The sequence below is a fragment of the Oryzias latipes genome, chromosome 2 (genome assembly GCF_002234675.1).
Source record: "Oryzias latipes chromosome 2, ASM223467v1".
Classification (NCBI taxonomy): Eukaryota; Metazoa; Chordata; class Actinopteri; order Beloniformes; family Adrianichthyidae; genus Oryzias; species Oryzias latipes.
In genome coordinates this window covers 10,578,004-10,597,482 of record NC_019860.2, presented here as the reverse complement: position 1 = coordinate 10,597,482, position 19,479 = coordinate 10,578,004, and the positions used below count along the sequence as shown (strand labels likewise).

General features: G+C 41.9%; 1 protein-coding gene across 1 annotated transcript in view; it reads left to right on the top strand.

The window, feature by feature from the left end:
- The window catches only part of gli2 (GLI family zinc finger 2), a 73,588-nt gene that overhangs the window by 11,405 nt on the left and 42,704 nt on the right, over window positions 1-19,479 (top strand). The window contains exon 2 of the mRNA XM_023964285.1: window positions 1,728-1,842. Within this exon, the coding sequence (XP_023820053.1) occupies window positions 1,743-1,842 (100 nt within the window). The 5' untranslated portion in view covers window positions 1,728-1,742. The remainder of the gene's footprint in view (window positions 1-1,727; window positions 1,843-19,479) is intronic.

The window sequence follows — 19,479 nt, the reverse complement described above, 5'->3', positions numbered from 1 at the left end:
TTTGGATTAAAAACTTTCTACAACTGCTCTGGTAGTACTCTTTCTTCAGCTAACCCGTAGGATAGAGGAGTAAACTTGAAGTTGATTTTGTTTAGGAAAGGTTTATCAATTATATATGTAGTTTAGAAATAACTGAATACTTCTTCAGATTAAATTGGAACATTTTAAAGTCCCACTCCGATCATCTTTAGATCTATTTTCAAAAACAACATCATCATGTTGATCTCTATCGTTTCTGCGCAGCGGCAGGGTTTATGAGGGGAATTTGCCTTTGAGCAGTAGGCGGGACTGTAGGAGTAGTGCAAGCCCGCCCCCGTTTGCCGTGACTCATCTGTTTACGCGCCCTCCCACTATCTTACTGCCCCTCACAACCCTGAACTAACATTAACGATTGCGACAAAAATGGCGAGAAATGTTGGAGCTATCCAGCTGTACAGTTTTGATCCAGGTTCCAGCTAGGATGAGAAAAAGAAAGACGTACATGGATCTATTTGTCTGCACGTGGATGCATCAGAATGGAGCGGAGCGGGGAGACTGTGGCCCACAATGCATCACACTTAAAAGCTTTTTCCATCAAAAACTTCTCCTCATTCCCATTAACTAGAATACTTTAAGCTTAATTGTCTTCATATATGTCCTCCATCATGACAAAAATACTACAAGAAGATGTCAAAAAAACACAATTTTTATTGGAGTTTTGAGTAAATACAGATTAAAAGCAACTTTGTTTGTAAATATTGCAACATTTTGACTTTAAAGATAACTTAAACGGACTTTTAATCTAGATTGTAATCCCATATGGAACATAAAATCATTGTAACTGCAGTTACTAAATTATGTGGAGGAGACTTTAACAGTTGTTTCAATTTTTTTTTAAGCAAAGTTGGGTCACTGTTTACATAAATAACACTAAAATAGGTTTTACCTGTTTCAGGCTGTAAATCAGGGGTGTCAAACTCATTTTCACCGAGGGCCACATCAGCATAGTGGTTGTCCTCAAAGGGCCAGATGTAACTAATACATGTAACTAAATGTAATGAAAAATAAATGTAACTACTCCTTAATGTTAATTAACTCATTTATTTATTTATTATAACTTTTTAAAATGAAAATTACAGTTGCATGGAAAACAAATGTTTTTTTTGTTCCTCTAGCATAAATCCTTTTACATTTGATTCTGTCAGGTTAGGTTATATAGACAGTGTTTAAGTCCTAATGTATAGCTGACCAATCTGATATTTCAAGTCAGATTCCCCCTAAATATGAGTAAATACACACCAATTTTTATTTTTTATTTTAAGAAATGAAAAACTTTTATGTTCTCGCGGGTTACACAAAATGACATGGAGGGCCACATTTGGCCCGTAGGGCTTGAGTTTGACTGTAGAGATTTTAAGCCAAGTATTGCCAAAATGTTAACTATTCACCATAATTATGTTGTGCTTAAAATAAGATTCTTAAAGAGATTCTAAGATTCTTTCTTTATTCTGGTATTTTTGTGACTTGGACGCCTGCGCTCCTGTGTTTTTGCTGCTGCTGTGTTTTGGCTCTCTGGGATCACCCCTCCGATATTGTTCTTCAAGAACGCTCTTGACTACTTCCCGAGTGCGTCTCGAGAGCATCCTCATCTCCTCCCACACGAACACCTCCTCTCCTCTGCTCCGTCCGAGTGTTCTCCACTTGGACCGGCTCTAACAGCTCTCCTTTGTGTCGCTCCTCTCTCACAGATCTCATCTTCAGCCATGGAGACCTCTCCGCCGAGATCTGCTCCGAAAAAGGACAAAATGGACGGTAGCAGCTTCGCCGACCTTCCGAAGAAAGCCCCTCCATCTGAAACTCGAGGTAATGTGCTCCTGGAAACTTTTTTTTGCCGCTGTGAACCCCGGCTGTACGGCCGGTGCGTGACGTGCGTCAGAATCATTGGAGATCTCAGTGGGGTGCAGGTGGGGGGGCAACAAGGAGAGCAAGAAGGACAGATAAAATATACATATCAAAGATGAGGCTCCATCCTGGGAGCCGATGCCCGTGGTTCTCCTCGGACCTTATAAGGAACCTCAAGCGGTCAGAGGTGACTTACAGTAAGAGTCTGACAGGAATCCTAAACAGAGCCGGTCCTGAGAGGAGGAGCATTAATACCGCTCTCCCGTGGAATCCGGCTCTTGGTGCACAGTTGAGGAGCGCGTCACCACTTGAGCCCGTAAACGATGAGGCCCAGAAAACATGACAGGAGGGGAGACGGGGGGTCCGAGCAGGTGAGAGCAAGTGTTTGTGTTGCTGATCTAAATGAGAACTAGCAGCGATCTCGGCTGGCAGAAAGAAAGGATCCATGTTTTAAAGATGTCAGAGAACGAGTGATGAAAGCTGTGCATAATGAAGCTCAAAGACCTTGTTCTTACCTCCAGAGTACGAAGGGGAAAAAAAAAAAAAAAAGGGTGGTCGGGGCCGGTGGTGTCGAGATTGACAAAGATGCAAGCGCATGGGCCGCCTTTGAAATGCAAATAAAATGTGTGATTTAATGACAATTTTACTCATTCATGAAGGGCTTGGTGGCCTGCCATCACAAAGAAACTCTCATTAATTGATAAAGAAGAGACAAAGCTGGAAATGGAGCCAAAAAGGAGAGGAGCAGCGGCAGATCAGAAAGAACCGCTGGAGCTCACTTCTACTGGGGGTGTACGCCTGTCAACTTTTATTGAGCAAAACACACTTTTAGCAAAGCTGCAAACACTCAGGGTGCAGGACTGAGAGCTTCCTGCAGAACAGGGGGGGGGGGGGCTGTCACTTTTCCTAAGCGTTCAACAACAGCAGTGTTAAAACAATGATGTTGGGTTTGAAAAACTGTCAACATCCAATCAGTCTTTAGTTTGAAAACCAGTATCAATTCCTCAAATGAATGACTTGCATTTATTAATTATTTGATCTTTTTCAGGAAATAATCGAGTTTCTGTAGGTTTAAGACCCACTCTGATGACAATTCTGTTCCATTTTTCTCATGAAAGAAGACAAAAATTGCATTTCCAACTATTTCTTTATTGAAATTGCTGTGAATCAGGAGAGGATGAAAAAAGTACCGGTTTGAAAAAGATCTTAGACCTTTTAGCAATGGGGAGGGGGAGAGGAAGGGGAGGTGGGGTTGCTCTGCACCGGCAGTCCCACTCACAACTCAGAGGTTAAATCTCTGAAGAATTCCTGCCGCTCTGCAGAAGCTTTGTTCCAGAAAGCGACACGGGTTTTTGGATTTTGGCTGAAAACGGAATAATTATAATTAAAAGACCACTCAGAACACGAACAGTAGATGAAAAGATGATCGGAGTGGGACTTAAATGACAGTTTCACCTGAAATCGCTATTGTAAAAAGTATTTTTTATGACCAAAGGAAAAAAAAAAACTAAAATATTTCTATTTTTAACCAAAAAGTTTGTAAATTGAACCCAAAAGTGAACTTGCAAATAAAAATACTATCAGTTTGATATACTTTACAACACGCAACAAATGACTAACTTAAAGCGTTTTCTCTGCTGATTCAAGTTGATTGCGTGAAAGGTCGAGGGGTCACAATATGTCACAATGTGTTGTATAGGTGTCGCTCTATGTTTACATTGATTTCATGATCCCTTCACAACTATTTGTCTTAAATGAATGATGAGTAGAGTCGAGTGTTTTTTCTTGATGGAAAGGTTCAGTGATGGGTAGAAACTTTCTAAAAGTAAAGAGAAAGAGGGGAGCCTGATGGTTTGTTTAGACAGCAGGAAAGGTTTGGAAAAAGCAAAGAGGAGAAAAAACTACAAAGACAGCATTTGTTGGAAAGAATCTGCACAGTCCACCTGACTGACCTGCAGAGGTGTTCTTTTAATGACGGGGGTCCGGTGAAGTGGAGGTGAGGATGACACCGAGACGTGTGCATGTTTAAAAGATGTCAGCGAACAAGTGATGAAAGCACAGCATAATGAGGTTAAAAGACCTGGTTCTTACCTCCAGAGTATAGAAGTCATGAATTTGCGGGAAGGAAAAAAAAAACAAAAAAAAGGCGGCTCAGAGGACGGCGGCGTGCCTCGCGGGCTGACATGGATGTGGAGTGACGGCCCACTTTTGAAATGTAAATAGAGCCGGAGATCCAGTGACAGTTCTTCTCTTTAATGGAGAACTTGGTGGCCTGCCATGATAAAGAAATCTAACATTAATTGTTCATAGGAGAATACCAATGTAGGACAGTTCCTCATGTGGAGCTGGCATGTGCGGTGACATGGTCGTTTTCAATATTTGAACAAAGCCACGAGCAAACTTTGTCCCTCTGCTGATAATAATTAGAGTTCCCACAGAGTCCCGGCGGTCAGACAGAGCGCGCTCATCCTGTCCACTTCCTCCTCTTCTTCTGCTTTCCACTCTCGGAATCCCATTTCTTCTTTCAAAGTAATCTTTAAAGTGATCAAAGCTCAGGGTTCTTCAAGAAGTTTCCAAGCACTTAAGAGACTTTAGTGCCTCAGCAACTTTTGCTTTGAAGTTGTTCGATTTGATATTTGTCTTTGCTGAATTGCAGAAATGATGCCAAAATCAATTATTAAAAAGGCAATAAAAATATATTTTTAGTTCTCTGGTATTTAGAAAATCTAGTGTGAAGTTATGTTCACATCGCCCTCGGCAATGCGCGTTCAAGTGTCCACTTCCTAGGAAAAGTCTACGTTAAGGCAATGTCACACATTTTTCACACACATCCAAACACGGATGGCGGCTCCACTGCCGAACACTGGCGCCAACCTGACACCTGAGCCAAGGTGGGGTTCAGTGTCTTGCCCAAGGAAACTTCGTCATATGGGGAAGCAAGGCGGGAATCAAACCTGTACTCTCCCGATTAGAGGTCGACCGCCCTTCCACTTCAACACTGTGTACTTGTCCGTTGAGGGTTTCGGCCAACAGGTTTTTACGTGAATTCGATTTTGACCTGTACAAAATTTTGGGTCGGTGGAGAATTACGCAGTTCAATCATATTTTACGTAGTTCATATGCAATTATTATGTAAACCTTACACAATTGTGTGCGATTTCTGCAAGATAGGTACGCAAATTTGTGGCTTTCCACGACCGTTTTGCGTCTTCAAATTCTCACGCATGTACCACCGATGTATAACTTTTATATCACATATACATATCGCGTTCAAATTACACAATTGACAAATCACTAATGCATTGCAAATAAAGTGCACAATAACCACTCATGGTTCATGTTTTTACATTGATTTACGTGTTCTTTGTGTGGTTAATTCATACTTCTTCTGGGGTTCTAACGTGGTTCATTTGGGACATATCTGTGACCATTTTACATAAAGACCACAACTTTTCTCAATTTTTCCCGTAAATTCACGTATGACCAATTTTCCTCCATGCAATATGCGCTAAATGTACATAGCGGCTGTGTGACCTGTGGCCTTAAACGAGCGTTTTGAGTTTCCGAATTAAAAAATTTCTCACAATCACCTGTAGCAACACACATTTTAAAATCCGGTTTTTGGGCTCTACGTATAGCAACGGTATTTTCCGTTTTCATGGGTTCCCTTGCAGTTCTCTTGGGGCCAAAGGAACTTCAAAACACACCACCACTCCTCTCCATGACCCTCCATGCTCCGGTAAAACCCAATACCCCGCAACACCTGTACGAGTCAACCCCCAAACAAGGTTTCTACACTCAGAACTCTTGCATACATGCACCACTACGCAAGTTTTAGTTCCATTTTGGACTCTAAGTACAAAACATGCGGCCATTAAATGCATGTTGAAAGTAAAACCAGTTGAACTTGACCAATGAGGGACTCAGATTTGGTAGTGATGTGTGGATGGTGTCCCTGTAACCCTTGTGCTATCCTAGGCACTTTAACATTGGGAGTTGGGTCATCTAGACCCACTAGACAGTGCTCTGAACCTTTTTTCTTCAATGATTTGTGATCTTCACTGGTGTCCATGAATTACATGAAATCTTTCCACCTTTATCCACCTTTGTCATGGTAGGGAGAACACGTCAATGCAAGGGTGGGGTCATCTAAGATAGCACAAGGGTTAATTCACGGAAGAACCAACTGTTTAAAAATTGACCATAAAGGGAAAAATAATAATTGCACCAAGTCTTTCTTGTATGGGAATAGAGCTGTGAAAGGAAAATATGGAGCAAGATTCACGACAGACGGGAATCTTGCAACACTGTACGCTACAAACGCATTCAAGAACCCATGTTCAACTCGTGTGAAATGCTCTGCGTGAGGCTTAAGGAGGACCCTTCTGCTCATCATCCCTAACCATTTTGCCACTTTCCCTCTTATTTTCCTGCGTTTTTATTTGTATTTTTTTACACTTGCTAGTTTTCACAGTTCCAGTACTCGACTTTTCATCTCTTACAGTTTAATGAAGAATCATTTTTGTATTTTGATGTCAAACAACGAGCATCTTCCATCCCAACCGGTCACAAATGGTTTGTCGCCTTAAACCCTGCCAGAATGTTCCATTGTGCACCGACAGAGCCAATTACTTCTAGCAGTGATATGCATTATTATTATTCACGTTGCTGGCTGCTGATGAGTCAATATTCACCATGAGAGGAAGCAGATGAGCCCAGGACCTTGAACCAGCAGCTTATTTCAGAGGGGGAAAAAAAAAAACACAAATGTAATATACTGCTGCTGTTCCGGGTCTTTTTATTGGCAGCGCATGCTTTACGGTTGCCTGCACCATTCCTGTCACTGCAAGTCATGCCCACCTCTGAGTCTCAACAAGCGGATGTAAAGCGGCCCGCCCTGTTTTATATTTCCATTCTGCGTTATTTATTTAGAACAATTTCCTCTCTATCAGCGGGTACGGCTAATGCCGAGTTTTAATATGTTATTTACACATAAAAACAAGCTATTTACAGCGGCGCGTGTGTGCAGAAGGGAGGAAAATGAATGGGCCCCCGCGCCCTTCTCCGACCTGTTATATCACACTTTAACAATCTGGATTGCTAATAGAACCATTTATCATGGAGCGGTCATTTATTTTATGTGAGTGGCCCAGGTCCTGTTCCCAGAGGCCTATGGAAATGGGGTGCGCGTATAATGAAGCTCAAGTGAGAGCCACTTTGTTTAAAAAGTGGATGTGTCGCTCTCAGAGTCAATTAGAATGGACCCAGGTGCTCCAGACGCCGCCATCGCCCCCGTTTTGATGATCCCTCCTCGTCCTCCTGCCCTGTCCGGCCCCCCCTGCAGGACGTATATTACTAGAAGGAGAGGATGGCAGGCTAATATGGAATAAAGCTCTGGCATGGTGGCTTTTGGAAGCATTTTTGGTGTCGTTTAGTGAGAAAGCAGGTCCAGCGCAGCGGCTTTTTTTTTCTTCTCCGGCTCCTCTCTCCCGGCCAAGCTCGGCCCTCTGCTGCCCGGCTAATAGATTTAAATGAGCCCCTGTATTTCCTCTGACAGCACGCATCTGTCTGCTCATACCACCGAGCGCCAATTTTTACGGCGTCTCTGGGACCTTATGATGTAAAACCCATAGGTAATAACCGAGGGTATTTAGAGGGAAAATATTATTGAGAAAAGCAGGAAAATGACAAAAATCCACCAAACTTTATTGATGTGTGTGTCAGCCGTTAGACGCGCCCCGAAGAGAATTGAAGTCACACCGCATTAGGGAAAAGATTTCCCCCTGTTTATATACATATGCATTCAGACACGTTTGGTTCAAATCCGATTTTCGCCGGATTGGTTAAATTTAGAGTTATTGCCTTTTCAAAAAAAGGCTGTCTTTGTTCTTTGGTCCAGGAAAAAAACCCTGCAGGTGATCCAGAAGGCTCTAAACTTTAGTTTCCTGCATCTTCCCCGGCTTTTCACATTGAATACATTCAATAAATATAAAGAAGGCAAAACTAAATCTAAAATTTCCTTAAAAAAACTTCTCACATCCAAAAATATGGACAACAGAGCTAATAACAAAAATAATCACATTTTTTCAGATCTACATGTTGAAAGTTGAAAATGGCTACATATACATACTAAATCTATATTTATTTCCAATCACATAAAATTATTTTCCTCAATGTTTTTTTTCTTTCAAGTTGATGCTAATCTTAGTTCAATCCTGGATTTAATGTAACAATGTAAATTATTGACATACGGCGTTAAGGGTTTAAGATAGGCCTGCACAATATACCGCAAATTTATCGTTATCGCGAAATCAAGCTGTGAAATATGCATACCGCAAAAGACGGCAAAAATCGCAATAAATGATTACATTAAATGTTCCTAAAACAAACTCATGGCAGCTTGAAATATTGAACAAATGAAATAAATCCCTTTATGCATTTAACCAATCAGAAGGACCTGTTGACGTTGTTGATCAATCAGATGAGCCCTTTTCTGTTTGATGTTTGCCTCCTACGTCGACAAGGGTCATTTGGAGTATCATTTTTAAACTGTTGCAGTGAAATGGAAATTATGTTTTTGTTTTTTTTGCTATTTGTTTATGTACCGCAATTTATATCGTTATCGCAATATTAATTACCAATATCGCATATCGCGAGTTTTCCTCATATCGTGCAGCCCTAGTTTAAGATGATATTTTCTTTATCTTAATCCAATCATCTTCTGATCTTTTGTAAAAGCCATCCCAGTTGCCTTTTACTTATGAATTTTGACAAAATCAAATCCTGTGTCGCTTCTAGGACATACTTTCTGCAGAGCGACAGGAGTTCGTTAGAAACCCCTCCCCCACTTCCCATCATCCGTCTGTGTACATCCCTCTGCTAGTTTACGGCTTCTCACACCTTCAACCTAACAATACTGGTGCAACAAAAATTGCTAGCAATATTGGAGCTATCCAGTTGCACAGTTTGGAGCCAGATGCTAGCTCAGACGAGGAAAAAGAAGATGTCAATGAATGTATTGGATGAATCCTGATGAAGCGGAGCAGGTGGCCTGCTGATCATGTTTTCTACTTAGCAAAACTTCTCTTTTCGGATGGAATTTTTTTCATTTGATTCACTAAAATTTGATTAAAGAAATACTCAGAAATACAAAAGTAATCTTAATTTTCCTTATATATGTCATCCATCATCAGCAAAATGCTACTAGATGTTAGAAAAGAAACTTTTACCAAGTAGGTTTGACTCAGATTGGACAAGTAAACTTACAAGGTATTTTTCAATTTCACTTTCCTGTCATACTTTGCATCTCTTTTCTCTTATACTAAACAAATAACTCCAAAAAATGGACACACCTCATGAAAAAAGGACAAAGGGAAACATTGAGATATTTACATTACACTAAGATATAGACTAAAATGTGGTCATTGTGTTGTTTTAAGCAAATTGTCCTTGTTTACACAGATTTAGTTTAGCATCTATTTTGATTTTTACACTTGAAAAAACATGAGCACTATATTTTACCAATAAAAAAAAAAGAAAAAAATGAAAAAAAAAGTAGCTCACAACCGTTTGGGACAGCTTACACCTAATGCTTATTTGAAACTTTGGAGATTTTGCTTAAAATCAGTTAAGAAAAATACATTTGCATGGAGATGACATTCAAAAATTTAAAAGAAAGAAAAAAAAACACTAAAGAGAAATTTTGGTTATTTTTTTTATTTTGTCAGATGAAATTACTCATAAAGAGAACTACAGACTTTTTATTGTACATCCCAAACCAAAGTTGTAGCACCTGACGCCCCCTGACCTGTAATTTCTCCCTGATGCAGAGGACCCTGCTGTGCGTATCTTACAGGAAGCCATTTTTCCAGCCATCAGTCGGCGCTCGCTGTTCGGTGCCCCCTCCTCTCCGTCTGTGTCGGTAAACTAGGCCAGAGGAGGCGACGGCGTGCTGCTAATGATTTGATTAACTGGCTTTGGTGGCTCGTAACATACATCTTGCTGAGACTGAGTTTGTCATTTGAGAGGGAGATTGATGCTCGGCGCTCCCCGGTTCCCTCCCACCGCCCCTCCCTGCAGCCTCCCAGGTCTTTCTGCTGAGTCCTGTTGGTCTGTGAGGGAGGGGTTGGGGGGGGGGGGGGGGGCTGTAAGTACTTAGCACTTCCTAGACCGCCCTGAGGCGCTCCAGGTGGGGGGATTTAGGATAAGGAACTTGAGCATTCTTCTTTTTGTAAAGAAAATTGGAAAAAAAAGTGGAGGATGTTAGGAAGCAAAAACACGATAAAAACTGAAGCAAAGTAAAAGATAATTACCTCCATCAGATGTATTTAAGTTTAAAGAGGTGGTGTCAATATCAGAGCTTTAATTGATGGCTTTGAAATAATGTAGTTTGGCAGATTAATGTCAAAATCAACACAGATGATGCTCTGATCAATAACCACATAAATCAGTGTCTCCTCAGCGAAGCTGCAGATTTTCTCGGACATTTTTCTACTTGAACTAAACTGCAGTTTGAGTTTGAGTGAGATTTTGGAGAATGTTTCTCCGTAGATTAATGGAGAGGGGTTTCCCGGCTGCGTAAGTGGTGTTTTAGGCGAGCCGGGTGTGCGATAAGGACAGATATCTTCATCGCGCAGGTGGACAGTGAGTAATTGATGGTGGCTGGGAGCGCCAGCCCCTCACCGCGAGCTTGCAGCGCGCACAGGGAGCACTCAGGGGGTCGGGGCCGCTGGCAGAGAAAAATGTGACCACAAAAGCCCCGGCATCCACCTCCCACTCTAAAAAAGACGGCCACTAATCTTCCTGAGAAGAAGAGGACGAAGAAGAGGAGGAAGACGATGGGGGCAGCGGTCCTTTTTTTCTGCTTCTAGCCTTCACATGAGGCCCCGCTGGAGGAGGGCAGAGACTCTGACTCGCTTTTCTATTGGGAGCCGCACAAAACAATCATGCCGTGACTCAGTCTGTAGACTCAGGATTGAGCTCATTATTTTGAAATTAGTGGCGTTAACAGAGGGCTCGGTTTTATAATAAATTTTAAAGGCAGATCTGCAGAAATCATGTTTGCTTAACAATAACTAGATTCTAGATTGGCTTAAAAAAGACAAAGTACTTGAAGTATAAAAGAAAAAAAATTACAAGTGTTTTGACTGATGTGATGTCCTTCAAAACCGTTGCTTTTCAAAATAAAAGTTGTTAAATTGAAGTTTGTGCCACTTTAGCCTACAATTTAACCTCAAAACTTACGAACTGATTAAAAACAAAACAAACTTTAAGAAAAAACTTTTGTAAAGGCACGGGGGGTATTTCAACAAATAAAAATTCCAATAACCATCAATTTTGGAAAATATGGCGAGTAGAAATCGCAACAGCCAAAAAAATACTGAATAAAGAAAGAGACAAAACAAATCCCATTTTAGTCGATGTGAAGTACAAGTTGCACTTTTTGGAGAATTTTTTTTAACAAAATACAGGACCAAGAAAGAAGATTTAATCTTCAAAGGCAAATCATAATAGCAGAATAGAAAACAATAATAGACTGAAGATCTGCATGCTTTCCTAACACATTTACCCATGTGCTATCCTATGGGGTCCAGATGACCCCACCCTTACATTGACGTGTTTTCTCTACCATGACAAAGGTGGATAAAGGTGGAAAGATTTCATGTAATCCATGGACACCAGTGAAGATCACAAATCATGAAAAGAAGAAAAAAGGTTCAGCGCACTGTCTAGTGGGTCTAGATGACCCCACTCCCAATGTTAAAGTGCCTAGGATAGAAGGGTTACGACTGATTTAGCTTCACGAAACATAGGAGGAATCTAGTTTATTAGTGCAACATATGAACAATTATTCCAATAACCAGGATATGCTGACAATGTCACTTTAAATCACTAAATCCATTAATGTCTTCATTCTTTGTTTTGTCCTTAAACTATTCCACCGGCGTAAGACTGAGCTGCGCTTTGTTTCTGCGTCGCGGTCAGTAGCAAACTCTGATACACACACCTATAGCGCCCTTCTGCTGTGTTCATACCGGTTTCTGGAGCTACATTCAAGCAACCACTTTTGATGAATAATCTATGTGAACACGTAAACATGTGTTCCGTGCTTCTGCGTTCAAAACTGACGCCTTCACGCATCGCTATACATGTTTACAACGATTTATAAAACTTAGTATAAAAAACGATTACCAATTTAATGCGCGTTGATCAATCAGGGACTCAGATTTAGTTATGACCTATGAATACCCTTTATCCATGGAAGTACCAACAGTTTGGAAATTGATTGCAAAGGAGACGTTAATACTTGAGGTTTTTGTCCGGACGAAATTCTCTGACATCCAGTCTTTAATGATCGTTTGGGCAGCAGTGGCTCAGGCGGTTGAGCAGGTCGAGCTATGATCGAGGGAGCGGCAGTTCGATCCCTAGCCAACTGTCGTTGTGTCCTTGGGCAACTGCAGCTCCACTGGTGCATGAATGCAAATGAATGTCTCGGTGATGGTCAGAGGGGTCGTAGGCAGCCAGTCTGCCCCAGGGCAGCTGTGGCTACATCAGTAGCTTATCATCACCAAGTATGAATGAGGAGTGAATGAGTAATGGACACATTATAATCGTTTTGAGCGTCTGGAAAAGTGCAGCTAAATCCAATCCCTGATTATAATGTATCGGAATAGAGCTGTGAAAGAAAAAAGCTGAAGCAAAGATTTGCACCACTTCAACTTTTCGCACCAAGCCTCTTGCAACTGTAGGGGGTAGACATGCGCTAGTAAACAGTAGAAGAAGAAGAAGCCCCTCCCTGCTTGTCCCGTGAGAGCACCATGGGCTAAACGTGCATTTTAGAACATGTGTCACGTGCCCGATGGTGACTGCAGCTTAAATCGCACTCCAAGCTAAAATATACAAAAAAGAATTCCCCACTTGCATTCCAAAAAATATAGTAATAAAAGACTAAAACCTGTTTTCTCATTTAACCCTTGTGCTGTCCTGTGGGGTCAAGATGACCATTGATGTGTTCTCCCTACCATGACAAAGGTGGATAAAGGTGGAAAGATTTCATGTAATCCATGGAAACCAGTGAAGATCACAAATCATTGAAGAAAAATGTTCAGCGCACTGTCTAGTGGGTCTAGATGACCCACTCCCAATGTTAAAGTGCCTAGGATAGCACAAGGGGTTATTAACATTTATTCATTTTTAGTTTAAAAAATTGCAGGAGTGTAGAGAGTAGTGGCATTTAAATATTCGTAATCTAAATATATCTTAAGGCTGCTTACTCAGCAATACAACTTCATATTATGCATACATTGTTTTTTTTACAAAGTTTTACTTTGCAAAAAAGGTATTTTATTAAATGATCATTTTTAAAAACTGAGCCAAGATTTGCATTTTTGTTTTTAATGTTTATATATATAAAGTTCAGCTCAGCCCCTATAGTTACAGTGCAGTTTTCTGTTCGTGTGCCCGCTGCTTTCATAATCATCTGAACTACTTGGCTCTCTCCACATTTCTGAGCCTCTTTGTAAACATTTAGCTTGATGACTTTCCAAGATGCCCCGGCCCTGTTTGATCTAAAGTTTCTGTGCGCGTCTATAAGGAGGCCTCGAATGAGATAAATGAAAACAGAGTCGAGATGCTAGATTAGTGGTTTTTCGGCTCGCGGATGGTTTGCCTCATTATTTGTCTTCAGCTGCACTCGTTAAGTTATAGCTCGTAAAAACATGGCATTTCCATATGAAGCCACACAAACAGCGGAGGAGCCGTGCACATCCGAGGCTCAGTGAGCCTCTTTCCCAGTTATTTTAAAGAAAAGTTATTAACGGAGCAGGAAGAGCCAGTAAGCAGGGATCAAGGGGTCTGATCGTCTGAGGCCCCCTGAGTCTGAAAACTGCACCCCCAAAGCTTGAGCCGACCTCTGCAGACGCGAGAGTTTCAGATCCATAAAGGTTTTTTTTTTTTGCTGCAGGATCCAAAAACAACAACAGGCTGCATTCCTGCAGGTTTACCAGCGCACAGCGATATATGGATGTTTCTGAGGATTAGGCAAACCCCTCCTCCTTCTCCTCCTCCTTTTTCTGTGTGGAATTTCTCCTCGCCGGCTTGCCAGACTGCAAATTAGTCCTCCGCCCCCTGAGAGGAGGCCTCTAAGGTCTGGGGCAGGAGGTGGGGGGGGAGGGCAGGTCTCAGCTTCGTCTGCCCCGCTGCGGCTTCGTCCTGCGTTAGATCAACACTCGGAGACCCGGAGACCCTCTCGCGGGTTTGCAGAGTGGGCGTCTCGGGCCGGCATGGCTGTGCTGCTGGGTGAACGCACGCACGCACGAGCTGCACAAAGTACACGTGTGTGAGTTTAACTGGTGACCCAGAGAGCAAACACGGGGAGTAAAGAGGGGTTTCTGTGTGAAGCACTCGAGTAAACAGGCCAGCGTGTGGTCATGCTGAGGGTGCACACAAGCCCGACAGGAAGATGAAGGAACGAGGGAGCTCGTCTGCGGGTCCAAGTTTAACGCTCATTACCTGCAGCAGCTCGAGCCTCGCTAGTCTGGACTTCCTCTGGCTGAGGAGCTGTGGTTTGCTCTGCTAAGCTCCAAACTTGATGTTTTACCTGCTGAGTGGGACGCCTGAAAAAAAAACAGAAGCTCTGCAGTGTCGGTGGAGGTCCTGTTTGGACACCCCGGCAACAGTGAGCGCTGAATTACTCATGTGCTACTGATCTGTCTGCTCATCCAGGAGATCTAAATCAGCCGATGCTGCAGGCTTTCACCCGTGAGGCCCCTGCAGGAGCTCATTTCAATGAGCTTTGTGTTTTAACGGCTTTTTATGGTTCCGACCAGAATCTCCACACAGGTTATCCGCAGGAGTCACGGAGGAGCACGGGGCTTTTCGAACACACTCCTTTATACTTAATATACTCAAAGTTGAATTGAACTGAGCGCTAAAGAACTCAGAGCCTTACGGGCAGACATGGGCGAAAAAAGGGGAAAACCGGTACGGTGGTTCTTACAAACGATACAGGTTGCAGACCACTTACTGATGATCCCTTAGAGTGAAAATGCAAACACGACACGTAAGGGTAAAGTGAGGGCAAAGCTGGTGAGACGTTGTACGGTTTTGACATTTTTCCACCCCCCCCTAAATTCTATGGACTGCGCTATAGGTCCACATTGGTGCCGCTCAAGTGATAGGTGCGCGTACCTTGCGTGCAGCCTGACTGTTAAAATACAGAAATCAAACAATTTTTTATGTAGTTTTTGTGGACGTCCTACAGGCCCTTTCATTTCATGTCCACACCCAACATTTGGGACATTCGTGCTTGGGCAGTTATGGACCTGTACCCGCACCTTACAAGGACTCGAGTGTGTGGTATAAGGGCATCGTACGTCAGCATCTTCTGTACATTAGCCTTACGAATACTTCACAATACACTTACCACACGCACAACAACCATCACATGTTCCTTCCGTTGTGGCCACCCATTGGCAAAAAACCCGTACTGGTTAACCACCTCACATGTACCTGTGACTTAGACTCAAGCTACGCTCACACATCGCCAATGCGCATCAAAGCAACCAGTTTTAAAGAAAGGTTTACGTGAACGTGCCTAAATGTGTGTTTTTCAGGCGTTCAAAACTCTAAGACTGTTTTCGGGGTCTACGTACTAAACACGCGTCCACTGAATGTATGTTACAAGGTAAACCAAGTCCAACTTTGACCAATCAGGGATTCAGATTTAGTAGGGATTTATGATAGCCATCCTCTTTAATTCAACAAAGTGCCAACCATTTAAAAATTGATCACGAAGGAAAAATAATACATGGGGTTTGTGACTGAACGGAATTCATAGACACTAAGTCTTTCAGGTATTGAAAAAAAAAGTGAAAGAAAAAGCCAGGAGAAAAATTCACAAGATTTATACGACTTTGAGATTTGCCACCAAGCCTTTTCCAACTGTAGGGGGTAGATATGTGCTCGTATCGGGTAGCGACAGTCCAGTGTGAACAAGACAGCACTACGCTGACCGCGTTTAGCGCTGTCTTGAACTGTGTGTACGTAACTTTAAACGTACTGCTGTGGAACCTGACATTCACAACTCAAAACGGTGACAGCTCTGAACAACTTGAGTAAACAAGTGCTTCACTAATTGTCAGAAAGTGAATTAGCCGAGTATGAAGACAAGTCCTGCTGAGTGTTGTAGGGGTTGGAGGTTATGCCAACAATCTGAACTCCTACATCCACTGAGCACCATCACCCCTCAATGAGATTTACTTCAGATGTAAAGCTTCTGTGATTGCTTTTAAGGCTCAGGAGTGGTATCTCCTGTTGCTCTGGGAAGTCAACCAATGTCCTCAATATCTCTGCATCTGACTTGAGGTGAGGCGGTGACAGAGCCAAAGCCACAACCTACGCCCCTCCAGTCTCTGCAGACTCGCGCTGAAATGAGAAGAGGCATGCTAATTGGCTTGTAAGTGTTGCAGAAAGCAGCTGGAGATTAGCAATAACAGCTAATTAGCCAGGCTACAGTGGAAATCAAAGCTCGCACGTGAGGATAAACACAGTCTGCTGTTTGTACACCCGTCATAAATCTTTACGAAGCAGCAACCTGTCACATTTGGGATTTTTACAGCTCCGGTCTGAGAGCCGGTCGGCCTGCTGCAAAGTTCCTCTCTAAACGGGCTTGCGGCCCGCAGCGTCTCTTAAAAAACAGCAAACATGTGACGGACGCTTGTCCTCACTCGAAGCCACGGGGAGCTGAGAAATATTTTCCCTCATAAACACGCTGAAGTAAGTGGTTCCCCGTCAGCTGGCCTCACGCTCTGCGCTCCAGAGTCCGGGAAAGTGATTAGAGTCTCATTAAAGGCCCGTTTGTTGGAACGTGAAAGCGGTTCTGACACGTCGGAACCACTCTGTAAAACTTTGTACATGGAGACTGGATGATGCAGATGCACAAGTTGGTTTTTATGTCTGCTGACACTGATTTATGGACGTTGGTGTCACCGAGGACAGATTTAAACATATGATTGAGGTTTGCAGGGAAAACACTTGATCGTTTTTAGATTATCTTTACTTTAATATAAACTTTAATATATTTATTCAGTCATTGTACTACATTTTTAAAATAAAAAAATCCTTAAATGTTATTGTTAATAAAAGTAAAGAAACTAAAATAGTAAATGATTTACACAACTAAAATCTGTATTTACCAATAACTGAGCAAAATATGCAAAACAAGTATTATTTGGGAGCCCCACCTTTTCTGACTTCTTTATCAGTTTTTTTACCTTTACAAAGACAAAAAATTCCATTTTCTATCTTTCACAATGAAGAAAAAGGAGTATGTCTATGTAGCAGCTCTAGCTGTCCATCAACGAAGGAGGGCCTGAAATGGAGCCTTGTGGATCTCCACATTTTATTATTAAAAAAAAAATTGTAAATCATTTTTACCAGTACACAGACAGTAATTACAGAAAACCTCCTATGAAGTTTCTGCAGCTTCAGGTAATTCACAGATAAATTTTATAACTGATGCAGAAACTCTAAACAAAAATATACTGATCTATTTTAAAAGCTTTTCCAAGGGTATTCGAATTATGATTATGATGTTTTTAGCAGAAAAAAAACAAAAACTGTAATTTTCTAGGATATAGTTCCTGCAGAGCGGCAGTACTTCATTAGAAATTCCCCTCTGAGTTGTAAACGGGGCTGTTAGCATGGAGTAATCCCACCCCCACTTCCCCTCCCCATAGTGGAGCGGAGCTGGGAGCTTGTGGCTTGCCCAATGTACTTTCTACGTAACAGATAAGCTCTTTTTTTGGTACTGATTCACACTGATTTGAACAAGGCAATACTCAGAAATACATTTTTTTTGTTAAATATCTTTGTAAATGTCCTCCATTGTCAGATAAGTGCTGCAAGAACAAACACCAAAAACACCATTTTTATTGGAGTGGGTTTTTAAAAACGCTCTTTAAATGTAAACGCCTAACTCTTAAGGCTTTATTCTACGTTTGCATCTTGAATCCAAAGACGGGGACCTCAAAACTCGAGTTGCATTTTAGTATCACACTTGAGTGCCTAAACTTGGGACATGTGAACAGTGTCTCTTTTTTATGTTACATTTTTCTTACCTCAGAAACACCAAATGCTTTCTAGACGTACAAAACCTGAGTTGTTATCACCTTCATTTCCAGAAAATGAGACACCTCTTCAGTTTTGTTTTGTTTTATGGCAAGAATATGGCGTCACCTCTTTGTTGAGATTGAGTTTAACCCTTGTGCTATCCTAGGCACTTTAACATTGGGAGTTGGGTCATCTAGACCCACTAGACAGTGCTCTGAACCTTTTTTCTTCAATGATTCTTGATCTTCACCGGTGTCCATGGATTACATGAAATCTTTCCACCTTTATCCACCTTTGTCATGGTAGGGAGAACACGTCAATGTAAGGATCGGGTCATCTGGACCCCATAGGATAGCACGACGGTTAAAAATGTTTGTTGATTTTGTGCACTTCTTGTGTTGGCTTAAAATGATTATCTATGAAATGGGGTTAATTAAAGTCTAGAAACAGGTCAGGAAGTTTGCATATCGTCATTCTTTTTGTTGCCATGGATTTGGAGAACAACTCATTAATAAATAAAAATTCAAAATTTCCTTTTTTATGTAAATCTCACTCTGACGACAGCCTCGTCTTTCTTTGAGGAAACTTTTCCCGCTTCTGTTGAAGCTTTTGTCCCCCTGTGATCCTTGAGTTCATTTCGTTCATTGTGTGGCACCATCTCCTCCTTTGAGTTCAGCCCTTTATCATAACACACTGCTGCCCCCCCACACACACACACACACCATTCTATTATCAGGCTAAATGGGACAAAATGGGGTCCCATTTGCCCCAACTAAAGATGAAGTGTCCACAACAGTCATTCCAAAAACTTTGAATTTTCCTCCGTAATTAAAGTTTAGATGCAAGGATAAGTCAACCTTATGTTGCAGCAAGAAGCTACTGTTCTTACATTTCATTGAAGTCTAAAGCTAAAAACGAAATTTTTGTAAAAATGTTTTCGTGTTCAGTTGCAAATCAAGCCCACACCATTAGCCCCCCGCTCCTGTGCTTCACTGTTGATTTAATCTGTTTTTAGACTTCTCGTTGAACTACTGCTGCTTTTTTGACTTTTGCCGGCTCTTTGGTGTCCACCGAAGCATGTGTTGATCTTCGGCAGCTGGAGCTACTCTTTACTCCAGAACAAATGTTCAGGGACGCTCTCGGCGCTCAGACGACTATCCTTCTTGTAAACGTCACCTCCTTGTTGCAGCAGCTGTTGGTCCTCACAGACGAGCAGCTTAATGACAGCAGGATTTGCTTTGGCTTGCAGCGTGACTACGGACAAGATGAAGCTGCTGCTGCTGCTGCTGCTGCTTCCTCCTGCTCTTCCTCACATGGCTTTGATTCACCCTGAGATTGAAGACTCAGGCCGTGATGGAAAGCTTTTTGGGTCTGAGTTTTCAGGTCGTTACGCTCACTGAACTTGTTAAATTTTCTTTCTTATTTGGCATCTTTTCTCAGCAGAAACCCGAGTTGTTACTCTAAATTACGTTTGCATAAGACTAATAC